This window comes from Doryrhamphus excisus, chromosome 11 (genome assembly GCF_030265055.1).
Source record: "Doryrhamphus excisus isolate RoL2022-K1 chromosome 11, RoL_Dexc_1.0, whole genome shotgun sequence".
NCBI lineage: Eukaryota > Metazoa > Chordata > Actinopteri > Syngnathiformes > Syngnathidae > Doryrhamphus > Doryrhamphus excisus.
In genome coordinates, this window is record NC_080476.1 from 16,073,038 (window position 1) to 16,091,560 (window position 18,523).

An 18,523-nucleotide genomic window follows, 5' to 3' on the forward strand; every position below is an offset into this window, starting at 1 on the left:
TGATAAATCCACTTGGTAACCTGCGATACAATCCTCCAGTCGGCTGGTGTCGCTGTGACAAGCACAAGTTAGGTAACAATGGGAATCTTAGCTCTTTTAAAGGAGCCGGTTCTTTTGGCTCGACTCGCTTATAGAGCCGGCACTTTCGGACCCAAATGGCTCCTCGGATATTTTATGCTGCTGAAGTCGTTTTATTACCAAAATATATTAACTCAATTCAATTTCTGTGACGTTTAATCGTCATCAAGGTTGAAATCTGGGCGAGTACACCCTGGACTGGTCGCCAGCCAATCACAGCATAACACCAAAATAATGAATTTCTAATGTAAAACAATATATAATTGCATGAAATGTTTATTATTTAAGTATCTTTATGTCTTCAACGTGGAACAGATTGACATTACCACACACACACACACACACACACCACTAAAAATAACAAATATCCGTTTCATTTACACAAAAAGGATCGTTCGCAAACTACCCATCACTACAGTAATGCAATCCACACGAAGCAGGAGTCTATAGCGATTGGTTCTCATAAGGCAAGAGAAGTACTTTTTGATTATATTTATTTATATTTCAATGTAGCCTTTTTTACTGCATTGTTTAGTCTTTTTCCTACTTATGGTAGAATGACCGTGCTTCCATTATGACAAGCGAAAACAGTCTAGCTTAGCCACTCACTGTTGACGCGAGCTAGCTAGCTAGCTACCTAACTAACTAGCCAGCTAGTTGTCAAATGACATTTGTTCTTTTTAACCTTTTTTCCCCCATCAAGCCACACTTATTATTTAGGTGAGCGGTTAATTAGAGTAACTTTAAATATGCAGAACACCTGACGTTAAAAAAAAGTAATGTGGTATTTACCTGGCGAATTGACGTAATGACGTCCTGGCGACATTGCGTCAGTTGTCTTTGCACAAGAATAGTGATTCTGTCTGACTTGTTGTTATTATTATTATTTGACCAGGAATGTAAATGTCTCAGGACAAGGCAGACCAGGAGGATGAGCTACTTGCTTTAGCAAGTATTTATGAAGAGGAGTTCCACCGGGCAGACTGTACTCAAGGGGGGGAGTTCCAGGCCTGTGTGAAGCTCCTTCCTGATTTCAAAGTTGTTGTCAAAGGTATATATATATATATATATATAATGGGGGCAAAATGTCAAAAATTGTCCACAATACCTTGTAAGAAAATAAATGATCAATACTGAATGTTTTGCAGGAGAGACTCAAACAGAATGTAAAATCAGCTTCCTGCCTCCTTTGGTTCTCAATTTTGAGCTTCCAGAAGACTATCCATCCACAAATCCACCAATATTCACACTCAGCTCTAAATGGATGACGAGAGGACAGGTGTGAGGCAAAGAAATTCCATCGGGTCTCTTTGCACTTTCTCGTTTATCGCTGCTTTTTTACCTCGGCAGATGAGCTCTTTGTGCAGACGCCTGGACGAACTATGGGAGGACAACCGAGGCTGCGTTGTTCTTTTCACGTGGATTCAGTTCCTCAGCGAGGAGGCTCTGGACTTCCTGGGCATCCAGTCTCCTCTCTTGGTCATCCGGGAAGGAAGTAAGGCGAGGAAAGCTGATCATGCAGCCACAAGTACGAATACTTTACTGAAATTCTCAATATGCGTCTCTAAAAACTCATACGATTCAAAAATTTAGTCGCTTTTTTTCAAAGTCATGCCGTTTTAAATTTGTCTCCATATGGCGAATGTATGAAAAATTGTGCTCCCACTGCTACTGGACACATTCCAATATCAATATCAATATCAATAAAACCCCACTAGGTGACGTTATAATTGATTTCATTTAATTGACTGTGAGAAGAGAATTTTCGTGAAGTAGGGTTCCTTCTTTTGCGTTCGAGCCTAGAAAACCTGTTTATGACCATCTAAATACGGTTTTTAACATTATTAGAGCCCTCTAGACATGAACTAACACCCCTATAGTCACCTTTAGTTTTATTTAATGTATTTTACACTCTTTTTTTTGACAGTTGAGAATGTTTTTTTGGGTTTTTTTTTTTATTTATATTGTGGGATTTGTATACATTAACTGTTTTTCAAATGACACATACTGATATATACATATATAATATACTTTCAAACATCTCGTTCAAAAAGCACACTCTTTTAGCATTAGCATCTACCATGACCGGTTTAAATGTAGCACATAATGTTGGAAATCTCTTATTCCCTGTCTTATTCATTTTTTAGTCCCAAAGTGTTAAAAAAATCATGCTACTAGCTGTTAGTTAGCATGCATAGGCTAAAAGTTAGCAGCCTAACTGTGAGGTATATATATGTGTATATATATATATATATATATACAAATTAGACTTGTAAGAATCTTGTTCAAAAGGAACATTGGCCTGTAAAATGTGGACTACGCTCAGCATTTGTAGCCCAAGATAAACATCAGCATTAGCATCTATCCCGCTCAAAATCTAGCTAAGCTGTTAAAACAGTTGGATTCATTCATATTCCTGTTTTGATTTTTTTAATCCCAATGTGTCAGAAATTCTGAGAAAAATGTATGTAGTATTTTACGTTAACCTACTACTAAGGTCACTAGCTGCTACTTAGCTAGCAGGAGCTAAATATAGCAGCTACACTGATGAATGCAGCCGTGAGAGTGGAGAATAATTCATATTGTGGGATTTATATACATTAACTGTTTTATTTTTTTTTGTTTGTTTTTAATACACAGTTGAGAATGTTAAAATCTGTCACAAGAAAAAAATTGTGTTCCTCTATTCTTTTTTTTTTTTTTTGCAATTCTACCCAGATGTGACACAGGTTGGAAACCTTTCCGAAAACTCAGAGATGAAAAGAGAGCAACCCACGGCGTCCTTCCACCTGGACCCCCGGGCCATCGTGTCGGCGGACATGCGCGTGGACCTCCTACCTCAGCTGCTGGACTTTGACGAGGCGCAACGTCAGAGGGTGTTCGACTGCACCGTGTTCTGCTGCGGGATATGCTTCGTGGAGAAACGGGGAGCCGACAGCATGTGCTTCAAGGAGTGCCAGCATGTCTACTGCAAAGCCTGCATGACGGAATACTTCCAGATTCAAATCCGTGACGGCAACGTACAGTGCCTTAATTGCCCCGAGCCCAAGTGCACATCAATAGCCGCACCTATGCAGGTAAGACTGTTGTATAATCTATTTCCCCAAACACAATGTACACGTCCCCCATCTTTCAGGTTAAGCAGCTAGTGGACGAGGAGCTGTTTGCTCGCTACGACCGTCTGCTGCTCCAATCCAGTCTGGACCTCATGGCGGATGTTGTTTACTGTCCCCGCCACTCCTGCGGCACGGCGGTGATGGTGGAGCCAGACACCACCATGGGCATCTGCTCTGCCTGCCAGTATGCCTTCTGTACACTGTGCAAGATGGGCTATCACGGGGTGTCCCACTGTAAGATCCCTGCAGGTAACTTTCATCTTTGTCTGCAAAACATGCTTGTACAAAATAACCCGTGGGCTTTGATTGATGTCTCAAAATGCTCGGTTTCGAAAGGTGTGACAAAACTACCCCTTTATGATGTCACAGAGGGGCAGACTTCCTTATATGGGTCGTAGTTAGGAAGCACTTAAGCGTGCAAAGTGGGCATGCCTGGAGGAATAAATGAAAACAGACCGTTTTGGCAGGAAGCACAAATCAAAGGAAATGCAGTGAATAGGTGCAGATTCTGGAAAATCTCAAAAGTTTTCTGTGCGGGTTATTGTGTGTAGCTGCTCTATAGGAGACCACAACTCAACACAAAGGGTCAAACAATGAGCATAATATGTCCCCTTTAAAGCAGGGGGTGTCCAAATTTTTTCCCACCGAGTGCCGTATGCGGAACTAAGTGTTTGTGTGTGAACACACTCGATCAAATTTACTTAGGATTTGTCAGATCAAAACGTGGTATTAGCATCACTGCTTTCTGAATCGGTTTACTAAGCAGCATAGGAACTGTAGTTCTTTTTTGCGTGAACAAACTTAATTTACTGCAACATTTTTTGATTCGGGTGAGAGGCGGTGTACACCCCGGACTGGTGGCCAGCCAATCACAGGGCACATATAGACAAACAACCATTCACACTCACATTCATACCTATGGACAATTTGGAGTCGCTAATTAACCTAGCATGTTTTTGGAATGTGGGAGGAAACCGGAGTACCCGGAGAAAACCCACGCATGCACGGGGAGAACATGCAAACTCCACACAGAGATGGCCGAGGGTGGAATTGAACCCTGGTCTACTAGCTGTGAGGTCTGCGCGCTAACCACTCGACCACTGTGCCGCCCTAAGATAATATTATTCCCAAAATAACTAGCTTCTGATTTGGCGTCTCCACCTCTGATCTTACATTAATGGTAGCTCTCGCGCCATTTTCTTGTTTTTTCCCCCGTGTCCCGTGCAACAGAGGAACTTCGCAACCTCAGAGACGACTACCTATCTGCCACCACCGAGGGCAAAAGGTTTATGGAGCAACGTTACGGGAAGAGAGTGATCCAGAAGGCGGTGGAGGAGTCCTTCAGCAGGGACTGGCTGAACGAGAACTGTAAATGCTGCCCTCATTGCGGCACCAACATACAGGTGGGCTCCCCCTGCTGACCGTACCATGTTACTACAGGTATCGCATTTTGAAAAGGATGCTTCTGTTCTGACGCCTTTTGTCACATGTACGTTCAGAAGGTGGACGGCTGTAACAAAATGACGTGTACCTCGTGCCGCCATTACTTCTGTTGGCTGTGTCTGGGCCTCCTCAACAAAGCCAACCCGTACAGTCACTTTAACAACCCACATTCACCCTGCTATAACCAGTGAGTCATCCCTTCCTCTTCAGAGTCAACACGCCTACGTTGTTTTTCTTACCGACCGACACGGAGATGCTGTGTTTTCTTTCTAGACTTTTCCATGGCGTGGATCTGGACGACGACGATGCCTTATGGAGCGACGAAGAGGACTGATTCTCTGCTTTCCGGTCCGCCTCAATGCACTTTATCTCCCCGGGCACAGTCCACTTTTCATCATTGACTGTCACCCTATGCATCGTGCCGCGACGCCGCAATGACATCACAGTCAGGCCGCGATGACGTACACATATTTCATACACTTACGTATAGTCTTTGTAAAGGTAAGATTTTAATTCTAATGGTGTTACCTTAGCTTTGGCAACCACGCTATTACGTAAAAAACCACATGGACCCTGGGCCCCCGGGGACAGCACAGGAGGTTTGACATTACTCAAATATCAATTCATATCAATTGTTAATCCTTTTTCCGTGCTACTTATCCTCACTCGGGTTTCGGGTATGATGGAGCCTATGCCAGCTGGCGAGAGGCGGGGTACACCCTGGATTGGTAATGTAATCATAGCATTTAAATCAGGGGTCTCAAAATCAATTTACTTGGGGGGCCACTGGAGCTAGGATCTGGGTGAGACTGGGCTGCGTCAGGTTTTCCAAAAAAAAAAAACGCATTTATTAAAAACAGAAAAATATACAAACCTTTTCAGTGCTTTAGTTCCGATTTTCAACAATAAAAGCGCTGATAAAACATTCCAATGTTCTCAAATATCTTACTTTTTATTTTTCTACACAAAATAAGATGAAAAATAAACAAATCAAGAATAAAGAAAATCAATCAATCAGTAATAAATAAATAGAATAATAATAAAACAGCAAATAATAAAAACTTAAGAAACCACATATAGTGAGTGTGAATGATTGTTTGTCTATATGTGTCCTGTGATTGGCTGGCCACCAGTACCGGGTGTACACCGCCTCTCGCCCAAATCCCGACAGCTGGGATTGGCTCCAGCACCCCCCACTCAATCTTCGTGAGTATAAGCGGTAGAAAATGAATGAATAAATTAATGAATATTGCCAAAAAATAAATGTACAAAAACACTGACATTACATATATAATAATTCAAAAAATTACTTAAAATATTAATTTAGATGTATTTTGATTTCTCTTAGTTTACATATTTTTATTAAATTTTTTAAATATGAAAAATAATTTTATTACTGGGTGGCACGGTGGTCGAGTGGTTAGCACGCACACCTCACAGCTAGGAGCCCAGGGTTCAATTCCACCCTCGGCCATCTCTGTGTGGAGTTTGCATGGTCTCCCCGTGCATGTGTGGGTTTTCTCCGGGTACTCCGGTTTCCTCCCACATTCCAAAAACATGCTAGGTTAATTAGCGACTCCAAATTGTCCATAGGTATGAATGTGAGTGTGAATGGTTGTTTGTCTACATGTGGACTGTGATTGGCTGGCCACCAGTCCAGAGTGGCCCGAAGACAGCTGGGATAGGCTCCAGCACCCCCACAACCCTCGTGAGGAAAAAGCGGTAGAAAATGAATGAATGTTAAAATTGTTAAAAAAATAATAATAATGAAAGGGGTTCCTCAGGGTCTGTGTTTTTGTTGTGTAACAATGCCAAAAGCTACAATCCAAAGAGGAGCCATAGAATTATCATCATTTACATAACACAATATTTTTGTATGCTGTTTTGATTTGAATAGAAGACGCTAGCTTTTTTGTGATCATGACGCTGCCGCCGCAGTCGTTCATTCAAATGCACAGGGGATCGCCTAACTTGTCAGAAGAACCCGTGTTGTGCTACAAAATAAATGTTCCCACCTGCCATTCAAATCATGCAGCGTGAGTCATTGTCATTGCCTCGTAATATGATTTTTTTTCTTGTAAATTATGTCTGATTACTTACTTTAATACTCCGTCATAGCAGACATAGCCTGAGACAGCTATGAAAAGGGGGGACTTAGGTATTACGTTTCTTACTTGTAGGTGTATGACTTTTTTTCTTGGAAATTTTTCGACATTGTTGTAAATGTACGACTTTTTGTCGTATGACTTTTTTTTCTCTTAAGTTTACGACTTTTATTCTCGGGAATTTATTAATTTTTTCCTGGTAAATTTACAACTTTTAGTCCTCATAAATTCATGACTTTTAAAATAATTTTGAAAATAAAGTTCTAAATTTACGGGAAAAAAGGCAGAATGTTTTTACTTTTTGTGCTAAATTTACAACAGGATTCTCATAAATATGCAACTTATTGTCATTGAGAATTTACGACTTTTTTTCTTGTAAGCTTATTATTTATGTGCAACTTGTAAATGTATTTTTAATTTAATTTAACTTTTAATTTAACTAATTTTAATTTAACTTTTAATTTAAAACTATTAATAAAACGGCAAATAATAAAAACTATAAATACTAAATACAACATATTGCGCAACTGCAGGGTCTTGAGACACATGCTAACTCGCAAACTAGAGAGCTAGCGACCTAAACAGTAGCCTTCAAGTTATTTCCTTTAAACTTAAATAGCCCAAAAACTTACCACTTCCACACGGATAGGTACTAGGATAGGTACTAACTATTAACAGTTATTTAACCTTTAACATGAACATTAATCAAACGTAATAATTTTTTCTGGGTACATGATACCATACAGCATCCATATCAAACTTGCGCGGACCGCACTAACATTCAACTCAAGGCCGGGGCCTCAAACTAGTGTCCTGCGGGCCACATTTGGCCTGCGGGCCGTGTGTTTGAGACCCCTGATGTAAAATGTATATTATTAAGAACATATAGTACTTTAACCAAACATTAATTTATCATTTGTTAGTGCATCTAAAAGGGCCAGTCACCCAAACGGACGATTTGATGACCCACGATGACACGATTGTGTAGCTTTACGAGAACGTACCCGGGGCCCTCCTCTCTTGCACAGAGGCGTCTTGTAACCTGCGGCGTGACCCATATTTAGGTTGTAATCCAGGTAGCGGTGCCGTGTGACACCAGCGGGAGAAACAATGAAATACTAAAGAAACAAAAGAGGCGCACGTTTTTAGCCTGAGATTGAAAAGAGACGACAACATTGTGTAATCCCTTTTGGCTAGAGTTGCTGACAGGGGATAACCCTTTAAAATGGCCCCCCTCTCTCCTGTCCCCCCCGCCCCTCTTGTCCAGCCCCTGTCTTTCTCCACACAGGCTGACTGACTGCCCTAAAGACACCTACTCTCACTAACCACAGGGAATCATCACCAGCATCACCAGGATCAACGGCGCCTTTGGACCATCACCCGGTCTTCTGTCGTCCTCTGTGAAGCAGGACAGCGCTCCCCACGGGAGAGAGGTCAGTGATGGATCATGGGATGCCACCCAGCAGGGAATCAAAGGGTCATGAGGGAGTCATCAGTCCGTAATTATAAGTTATAACCTTCGGTCTCGGGCTGATACTGACACTTGGGTGCATGATACCTGGCCTGATACCAGACCAAACCATGTGATGATCTTATTATCACATACTATTTAATCAAAAGACCATTTTGTTTCCAGTTTATTACATGTATTATACCTAAACAGTGTAAACACAGGAAGTTTAGCTTTCGTTTTTCCATTATGTAAACGTAACAGAGAGTTGAATTTTGATTTTGAGAGAATCAGGCTCGTATTCATTCCCATTTTCTTTTCCGATTGATAAAATAAACATAGACACGTATTTGTCTAACTCAGGCGGGGGGAATACTTTCTACCAGTCTTCGTTCGTTCTTGCAGTTGATGAACCATTCAGAAAAAAGCTTGAGGTCGCTCTTGGTTTTCCGACTTGTACAGTAAACCTCGGATATATCGGAATCGGATATATCGGAAATTCGCTCACAACGGACAGATAAAAAAGAACCGATTTTTCTGTAATGCATTTCCAATAAAAATTCATTGCATATATCGGATTTTTTATAACGGATTTCGCCTATTTCGGACAAAATCTCCAGTCCCGTTCCAAACCATTAAATTTCCCTCGCATATATCGAATGGCCGCATCGTTATGCTAATCTTGTTGATGTCACTGGCTATTGTCTTTCTCCTGGCTCCAGATTTAGGACAAATATAAAAGTGAGTGACGTCAATAATACTAGCACAGCAGTGAATGAGATCTTAACCTCACTATTGGAAATAACGTAGGCCTGACGGGCGTAACAGGGCCTAGCTTAATTAACAATTTGTTATGCTCAGAGTCCAATAAAGTTAAATTCTCATTACCTTACGTCTCTTTTCATTGCCCAGTCCAGGTACATTGGAAACATAGTCAAGGAAGTGCCTTTTTATAACGGATAAAATCAGATTTACGCATATACCGGATATAAATCCAATATATGCGTAAAACGGACATTTTCCGGTATACGCATATAACGGATTTCGCTTATATCGGACAAAACCAGTGGGAACAATTGAATCCGATATATCCGAGGTTTACTGTATTTGCATTTTTAGTTTTTTCGATCATTTCAAGAATGTCCTCCTCATTAATGGTGATAAAACATTCCATTTCTAATATTATGTTTGATATTTTCCCTATTTGTCTTTCGCCGGGAGTGTCAACCGCTGACATGTTGACAGAGCACAGACGGCAGCAAAACAAACGCTGTGTGTTCACGCTCGTGCGCTGTTCTCTGATTGGTTGTTTCACGGGGCACGATACCAGAGCAGCGCGCTCTGAGTGGACAGCTACGGGAGTTGATACTGGACATGGTTAAAAACTCTATATTTTATCATTATCACATGCTACAGTATTAATTGTCCCTGAACCCTAGAAAGCGCCCATGAATGATACGGGAAAAGGCCGAAATGATACTGCCTCAAAGCCCAGGGCAGTGATACTGATAAAATATAGAGTTTTTAACCATGTCCAGTATCAGCCCCCCGTAGCTGTCCACTCAGACCGCGCTGCTCTGGTATCGTGCCCGTGAAACAACCAATCAGAGAACAGCTCACGAGTGCTTAGTGCCTAGTGCTTCTCCAGTCACCAAAAAACCCAAACTTGATTAATGGAACTTTTAATTGTCAGACATTGATAAGATAAGACTGTTGATAAAATATTATTGTTGAAATATTTTTTTGCAATTATTGTGTTTACACTGTTTAGATATAATACATGTAATAAACTGAACATTTTCTGGAAACAAAATGGTCTTTTGATTAAATAGTACGTGATAATAAGCTCATGATTAAATAGTATGTGATAATAAGATCATCACATGGTTTGTCTGGTATCAGACCCAGTATCATGATAACCTATAAGTATCGTGGATGTGGAGTGGTTTATTTAGTGTTTAGGTACATCTCTATCGGAGAATGTATGAGCCACCTTTCATTTGTTCAATAATAATATTCATTGCGTTTTTTTCTTCACAGGTATACAACAAACGTTTTATTTTTAACAATTCCGTATCTGAGAAGCGCGCCTGTAGCTCCGTCGTCTCTTAAGCGGGAGAAGAGAAAGCCGAGCGGCCGTATCATGATTCAGACTGAACGAGAGCTGTCGGCCATGGTGCAGGAACTATGGGACAACGACGTCAACAGACTACGACCCGGGAAGGACTACAGGATCTCTCTGCAGGTGCGCCACGCACTTTTAATCGAAATCAAACCTTGAATGTTGGAATTGGAAAGGGTTATTAGAAAGCACTACTGGAAACACGCTACTAGTGAGTGTTTGTAGCTTTAATGCTAATGAGCTGTGTTGGTTCCCTCATGGCGTGGCTCCAAGAAGCTACTGGGCACTATTCATTCATTCATTCATTCATTTTCTACCGCTTTTCCTCACATTACTAACAGCACTAAATTCATCACACACCAACTTAACACTCAAATGACTCGTTCATTCATTTTACTACCACTTATCTTCACTAGGGTCACGTGGGGGGTTGGAGCCTATCCCAGCTGTCTTCGGGCGAGAGGCGGGGTACACCCTGGACTGGTGGCCAGCCAATCACACTCACATTCATACCTATGGACAATTTGGAGTCTCCAATTAACCTAGCATGTTTTCGGAATGTGGGAGGAAACCGGAGTACCCGGAGAAAACCCATGCATGCACGGGGAGAACATGCAAACTCCACACAGAGATGGCCAAGGGTGGAATTGAACCCTGGTCTCCTAGCTGTGAGGTCTGCACGCTAACCACTTGACAGCCGTTCCGCCCGTTACTCAATATACTATATATAATATAAACACAATATACTCACAGTTTCTTCTTACAAACTTTAAACTCATCACACAGCAACTTAACACTACTAACATTACTCTATATTACTGTTGTTGATGTTAGGCTTGCTCAGCTATTAGCCAACTGTCATTAGCAAACTGTAGCTAATGTTAGCTACAGTAGAGCCAATGAGCACTAAACAGTGACTAAAAATAATAAATGGACAAGTGTATATCAGATTATGTAGGACTACAGTACTACTCTCAATAATTATGAGGCATCAGTAATACTGTCTTCTCTATATTACTGTTGTTGATGTTGGGCTTCCTCAGCTATTAGCTAACTGTCATTAGCAAACTGTAGCTAGCTAATGTTAGCTACAGTAGAGGCAATGGGCACTAAACAGTGACTAAAATAATAAATGGACAAGTGTATATCAGATTATGTAGGACTTCAGTACTACATAAACTCTACTCCTTAAGAAACCACATATAGTTGGTGGGTAGACAAATTATTTTTTTCAGATTAAAATGAACAAAGCATTATTAGAGCCCTGTAGACATGACAAAACACGACTATAGTCACATTTATCCTCTTTTTATTTACAACATATTGCGCAACTGCAGGGTCTTGAGACACATGCTAACTCGCAAACTAGAGAGCTAGCGACCTAAACGGTAACCTTCAAGTTATTTCCTTTAAACTTAAATAGCCAAAAACTTACCACTTCCACACGGATAGGGAGGATAACTATTAACAGTTATTTAACCTTTAACATGAACATGAATCAAACGTAATAATTTTTTCTGGGTACATGTTACCATACAGCATCCATATCAAACTTGCGCGGGCCGCACTAACATTAAACTTTCATATCAAGGCGGGGGCCTCAAACTAGTGTCCGCGTGTTTGAGACCCCTGTGCTAGCCTATTCATTGAAGAAAAACTATTATTTTATATACATATTTTAAGAGGTGTATCAAAGCCTGCTCAGAGGCGGCAACATATCCACTTGGTTTTTCCATTTGTCTTTGTCTTGTTTACACTATGTGATTGTTTGTAGGGCAAAGCTGGAGACAACATGGCCATCAATGACGACAACAACGATGGAGCAGGATATCCTCTCTTTAAATTTGTGGACGAGAATATTTTCCAAAAGGAGACTTTTTTAGGTGAGTGATTTATTTATTTGTTGTTTTTAATGTAAAAAACCTAATTGTGGGAAATGAAAATGTGATGAGATTTCACGTTGCCAATCAGTCTGTGAACTATGGCATCACTACTTTGAATGATAATACAGTTAATATGGAAGCGGCAGTGTGCAAGGCATTATTGGAAGCTTTACACACACCTTGCTATCAAACCTACCTCTGTGTTCCGGGTGCTGATTTTTCCATCGCATTTCAACAGATGCTTGCTACTTTTGTACAATTCTACATTTGATAAATTTTACTTAAGGATTTGTCAGATCAGCCCACCCTGATACTGCCACGTAGTGATGTTTTCTAGAGCAGGGATCTCAAAGTCAATTTACTTGGGGGCCACTGGAGCTAGGGTCTGGGTGAGGCTGGGCCGCATCAGGCTTTTCAGTGTTTTGATCTCAGTCATGGATGATGAGAGAAAAAGCAAAACAGGCGGGCTCGTTCGCTTGCGTATGGGCAGGGCAAAATTGCGTCAATTGTGTGCAGTGTGTGCACACAGCTTTAAGCTGTCATTTCTGGGTTCATGAAACCATATGGCATCCATATCAAACTCGGCGGGGGCCTCAAACTAGCGTCCTGCGGGCCGCATTTGGCCCGCGGGCCGCGAGTTTGAGACCCCTGTTCTAGAGGTTTCTCTCATTACGTGTACGTTAGCGTCATCGCAATAGCTGCTAAAATAGACACTGTACAAGATGCACCAGTGTTGACCCCCCGCCCCCTTTTAACTCCGCCTCCTCGTCACAGCAAAGCTTTTTTTGATCCACCCCTAATCTCCTTATGACGAACGGTAGCATGTTGTGTAAGCACAGAGCACACAGAGTTCACCAGGGTGCATGTGAAGCATGCTGCGCTCTCCTTCTGTCACATGACCAGGAAGTGTTGAGATGTGCTTTGAAGGCCTTCCTTCCTTCATTCATTCCTTCCTTCCTTCTTATCTTTCAACAAGTTGAAAAGTTGAAAGTTACACTTTGAATTTTATGAAATTTGAACACTTTTGGAGCTTAAACGTGGTAGGTAACTACTCTACTCATTAGTTCCCCATTAGTTCTTCAGCAACTACTCTAAATGTATGTCTGTTATTAATTCCTCGCTAGTTCTTTAGTAGATCCTCAGTAACTACTCTCTAAATTTGTTCCCTAGCAACTACTCTAAATGTATGTGCCTTAGTTCCTCTGTAACTACTCTACTAATTAGTCACGTGTTGGTTCTTTAGTAGATATCAGTAACTATTCTAAATTTGTGTCTCAGTCAGGTGTTCCCTAGCAACTACTCTAAATGCATGTGCCTTAGTTCCTCGGTAACTACTCTACTCATTAGTTACTTGTTAGTTCTTTAGTAGATCCTCAGTAACTACTTTACATTTGTGTCTCAGTCATTTGTTCCCTAACAACTACTCTAAATGCATGTGCCTTAGTTCCTTGGTAACTACTCTTCTCATTAGTTACTTGTTGGTTCTTTAGTAGATCCTCAGTAACTACTCTAAATTTGTGTCTCAGTCAGGTGTTCCTTAGCAGCTACTCTAAATGCATGTGCCTTAGTTCCTCGGTAACTACTCTACCCATTAGTCACTTGTTGGTTCTTTAGTAGATCCTCAGTAACTACTCTAAATTTGTGTCTGTCAGGTGTTCCTTAGCAACTACTCTAAATGCATGTGCCTTAGTTCCTCTGTAACTACTCTACTAATTAGTCACTTGTTGGTTCTTTAGTAGATATCAGTAACTACTCTAAATGTGTGTCTCAGTCATTTGTTCCCTAGCAACTACTCTAAATGTATGTGCCTTGGTTCCTCTGTAACTACTCTACTAATTAGTCACTTGTTGGTTCTTTAGTAGATATCAGTAACTACTCTAAATGTGTGTCTCAGTCATTTGTTCCCTTGCAACTACTCTAAATTTATGTGCCTTGGTTCCTCTGTAACTACTCTACTCATTAGTTACTTGTTGGTTCTTTAGTAGATCCTCAGTAACTACTCTAAATTTGTGTCTCAGTCAGGTGTTCCTTAGCAACTACTCTAAATGTATGTGCCTTAGTTCCTCAGTAACTACTTTACTCAAATGTACATGTCTGGGATTAATTCTTCATTATTTCTGTATTAGTTCATCGGTAAGTACTCTAAATTTGAGTCTGTCATGAATTCCCTGGCAACTACTCTAAATGTATGTGCCTTTGTTCCTTAGTAACTACTTTACTAATTAGTCACTTGTTGGTTCTTTAGTAGCTCCTCAGTAACTACTTTACATTTGTGCCTCAGTCATTTGTTCCCTAGCAACTACTCTAAATGTATGTGCCTTTGTTCCTCGGTAACTACTCTACCCATTAGTCACTTGTTAGTTCTTTAGTAGCTCCTCAGTAACTGCTTTACATTTGTATCTCAGTCATTTGTTCCCTAGCAACTACTCTAAATGTATGTGCCTTAGTTCCTCTGTCACTACTCTACTCATTAGTTACTTGTTGGTTCTTTAGTAGATCTCAGTAACTACTCTAAATATGTGTCTCAGTCAGTTGTTCCTTAGCAACTACTCTAAATGTATGCATTAGTTCCTCGGTAACTACTCTACCCATTAGTTACTTGTTAGTTCTTTAGTAGATCCTCAGTAACTACTCTAAATGTATGTGCATTAGTTCCTTGGTAACTACTCTACCCATTAGTTACTTGTTAGTTCTTTAGTGGATCCTCAGTAACTACTCTAAATTTGTGTCTCAGTCAGGTGTTCCTTAGGAACTACTCTAAATGCATGTGCCTTAGTTCCTCAGTAACTACTCTACTCATTAGTTACTTGTTGGTTCTTTAGTAGATCTCAGTAACTACTCTAAATTTGACGACTATAATAAACGACTCTAATAATTAGTTATTCAGTAGTTCCTCGGCCAGTACTACAAATGTATGTGTCTGTCCTTAATTCCTTATTAATTATGTAGTAGTTCCTCAGTAACTACTCAAAATATGTGCCAAGGTCCTTTGTTCCTCTGTAACTACTCTACTCATTAGTTCTTCAGTAGTTGCTCAGCAACTATTCTAAATGTATGTCTCTCAGTCATGAGTTCCTCATTGGTTCTTGCGTAGCCACTGTATTTTTGTACCTTATTGTAAAACATAGCCTGTTCTATTTTTGGTCACCACTCATTTTAAATATTCTGCCTTCATTTGTCGAGGTTTGATTTATTCATAGCACTCTTGCAATTTGTGAGTGAGTTTTTTGTTTTTTTTTCCATCCGCAGCCTTTATCTCCTTGTTGGATAACTATGAGAGTGACACCGGAGAGCCAGAAATTGTGACTCCAGAGGAAGTGGCAGAGAACCACAAATTCCTGGACTCCATTGTTCAAACTCCCACTATGAAGGTACAGAGTCGGGATCATGTCTCTTCTATGTTACAAACCAGCGTTGTAACTCTGATGTAATTTCTTTCAGATAGCTCATAAATACCTCGTAGAGAAGAAGCTCTCTCCACAAGATATGACGCAGTTTAAGGAGCAGCTCTACAGGATCTGGTTTGAACTCTATGCAAGGAGAGGATCCAGCAGGTGGGTGCAATCTGGCACAGCACCCAGAAATATATCATGTTGTTTCACTAAGTGGAATCTTGCACCACCATGGCAACTGTAAGCCATGGTGGGAACCAGAGGTAGGAAAATGTAACTGTCTCCATGAACCAGTGTTTTGTACTCTCACAACACGGCGGCAACAGCAAACCGCTAGCACAAGCGCTAGCAACATTCTACAGCGCATGCAGAGGTAGATGCTGGAAGCTGACCACAATCAAATTCATTCATTAATTCATTTTCTACCGCTTTTTCCTCACGAGGGTCGCGGGGGTGCTGGAGCCTATCCCAGCTGTCTTCTAGTGAGAGGCGGGGTACACCCTGAACTGGTCACCAGCCAATCACAGGGCACATATAGACAAACAACCATTCACATTCACATTCATACCTATGGACAATTTGAAGTCGCCAATTAGCCTAGCATGTTTTGGAATGTGGGAGGAGCCCAGTAATAAAGTTATTTTTCATATTTAAAAAATGTAATAAAAATAAGTAAACTAATAGAAATCAAAATACATCTAAATTAATATTTTAAGTATTTTTTTTAATTAGTATATATGTAATGTCAGTGTTTTTATACATTTATTTTTTGGTAATATTCATTAATTTATTCATTCATTTTCTACCGCTTATCCTCACGAAGGTTGAGGGGGGTGCTGGAGCCTATCCCAGTTCACGGGATTTGGGCAAGAGGCGGTGTACACCCTGGACTAGTGGCCAGCCAATCACAAGGCACATATAGACAAACAACCATTCACACTCACATTCACACCTATGGACAATTTGGAGTCGCCAATTAACCCAGCATGTTTTTGGAATGTGGGAGGAGCCCAGTAATAAAATTATTTTTCATATTTAAAAAATATAATAAAAATAAGTAAACGAATAGAAATCAAAATACATCTAAATTAATATTTTAAGTATTTTTTAAAATTATTATATATGTAATGTCAGTGTTTTTATACATTTATTTTTTGGCAATATTCATTAATTTATTCAGTACCCGGAGAAAACCCACGCATGCACGGGGAGAACATGCAAACTCCACACAGAGATGGCCGAGGGTGGAATTGAACCCTGGTCTCCTAGCTGTGAGGTCTGCGCGCTAACCACTCGACCGCCGTGCTGCCCCAACACAATCAAATTACAAAAGGATAATTTTTCTGCCCTCTATCGGCCAGGCCGGACTCCTCAGGGTTTGAACACGTCTTTGTTGGAGAAACCAGAGGAGGAAGAACGGTTATTGGCTTTCACAACTGGATCCAGCTCTACCTGCAAGAGAAGCTGGGACACATCGACTATAAAGGATACAGCGTCAATGCAAACTCACCGCAGGTACTGTACTCTGTAAACTCCACTCGGGTGAATACGGATTCAATAATACCGAGACACGGGTGTGAAGACTCACTTCCTGTTGTGTTGAAGGCAATTGTCAACGTCCTACATGTATAAAGTGTTTCTGATTTCTGATTTTTTTTGTTGCATGTTTGTCACACTGAATGTTTGAAATGATCAAAAAATGTAAACATTAGTCACTCCGGTTTCCTCCCACATTCCAAAAACATGCTAGGTTAATTAGCAACTCCAAATTGTCCATAGGTACGAATGTGAGTGTGAATGGTTGTTTGTCTATATGTGCCCTGTGATTGGCTGGCCACCAGTCCAGGGTGTAGCCCACCTCTCAACCTTTGTGAGCCCTGTAGACATGACAAAACACGACTATAGTCACATTTATACTGTTTTTATTTACAACATATTGCGCAACTGCAGGGTCTTGTGACACATGCTAACTCGCAAACTAGAGAGCTAGCGACCTAAACGGTAGCCTTCAAGTTATTTCCTTTAAACTTAAATAGCCAAAAACTTACCACTTCCACACGGATAGGGAGGATAACTATTAACAGTTATTTAACCTTTAACATGAACATGAATCAAACGTAATAATTTTTTCTGGGTACATGATACCATACAGCATCCATATCAAACTTGCACGGGCCGCACTAACATTAAACTTTCAAGGCGGGGGTCTCAAACTAGTGTCCTGCGGGCCACATTTGGCCAAATTATGCGGTATGCATATTTACACCCACCAAACCTCTGTGTTTACCTTTCCTACAGCCCGATGAGAACAAGCACATTTTGGCTCTGCAGTTCAGCTGGAAGAACGGCATCAAGCCCAAGGGCAGCATCTTCATCGGCGTCAGTCCAGAGTTTGAGTTCGCCCTGTACACTCTGTGTTTCCTCACCTCGCCCAACGAGCGTGTCAAAGTCCAGTTCAGTTTCTATGACGTGGAGATTGTCTGCCACCACTACAACCAAAAGCACATAGGGACCACTTACCCTGTGCTCCTTAAGTACCAGAACAACACCTAAGAATGTCAATTTATAGCTTGAGCTTGCATGCAAAAAATGTACAGGTACTGTTGTTGTCTTTTTATTTTACATGAAGATGCAATAAAACCTTACAATACCTCATTACATGCATGTTTTTTCTTATATTTGCACATTTAATCAAGTACTTTCAAATTCATTCATTCATTTTAGGTTCCAAAGGGAGGGAACACGAAACCCACAGGCTTTTTAATAATCTGCAAGCATCTTTATCGCTGTTCCGAAGGGGGCGTGGGGGGTTTGTTGTGACGGGTGACGTCAATGACAAGGCTTCATGAGCGTCAAGTAAAAGGAAAAAGAAATACGCATCCGAGTTATTTCAAAATAAAATAAACATTGTGTGTTATGACAATGCATCTTTCC

At 40.7% G+C, this 18,523-nt stretch overlaps 2 protein-coding genes across 4 annotated transcripts; both read left to right on the forward strand.

The window, feature by feature from the left end:
* Window positions 1-424: 424 nt before the first annotated feature.
* On the forward strand, window positions 425-6,648 carry rnf14 (ring finger protein 14). 2 transcript variants are annotated; one of them, XM_058087142.1, is made up of 9 exons: window positions 425-545; window positions 974-1,129; window positions 1,227-1,357; window positions 1,429-1,606; window positions 2,797-3,155; window positions 3,215-3,443; window positions 4,425-4,597; window positions 4,694-4,824; window positions 4,911-6,646. In XM_058087142.1, the coding sequence occupies exons 2-9, from the start codon at window positions 982-984 to the stop codon at window positions 4,969-4,971; spliced, it is 1,410 nt and encodes a 469-aa protein (XP_057943125.1). In that variant the 5' UTR covers window positions 425-545; window positions 974-981; the 3' UTR covers window positions 4,972-6,646. The 2 variants fall into 2 exon arrangements, with proteins under 2 accessions (XP_057943125.1, XP_057943124.1); XM_058087141.1 differs by lacking the exon at window positions 425-545 and adding an exon at window positions 666-798 and having other exon boundaries at window positions 4,911-6,648.
* A 539-nt stretch (window positions 6,649-7,187) lies between these two features.
* On the forward strand, window positions 7,188-18,236 carry endou2 (endonuclease, polyU-specific 2). 2 transcript variants are annotated; one of them, XM_058087145.1, is made up of 7 exons: window positions 7,188-8,175; window positions 10,233-10,437; window positions 12,089-12,197; window positions 15,447-15,568; window positions 15,639-15,751; window positions 16,951-17,104; window positions 17,888-18,236. In XM_058087145.1, exons 2-7 carry the CDS (start codon window positions 10,336-10,338, stop codon window positions 18,140-18,142), a joined length of 855 nt encoding a protein of 284 aa, XP_057943128.1. In that variant the 5' UTR covers window positions 7,188-8,175; window positions 10,233-10,335; the 3' UTR covers window positions 18,143-18,236. The 2 variants fall into 2 exon arrangements, with proteins under 2 accessions (XP_057943128.1, XP_057943129.1); XM_058087146.1 differs by lacking the exons at window positions 7,188-8,175; window positions 10,233-10,437 and adding an exon at window positions 10,890-11,523.
* Window positions 18,237-18,523: the final 287 nt, after the last annotated feature.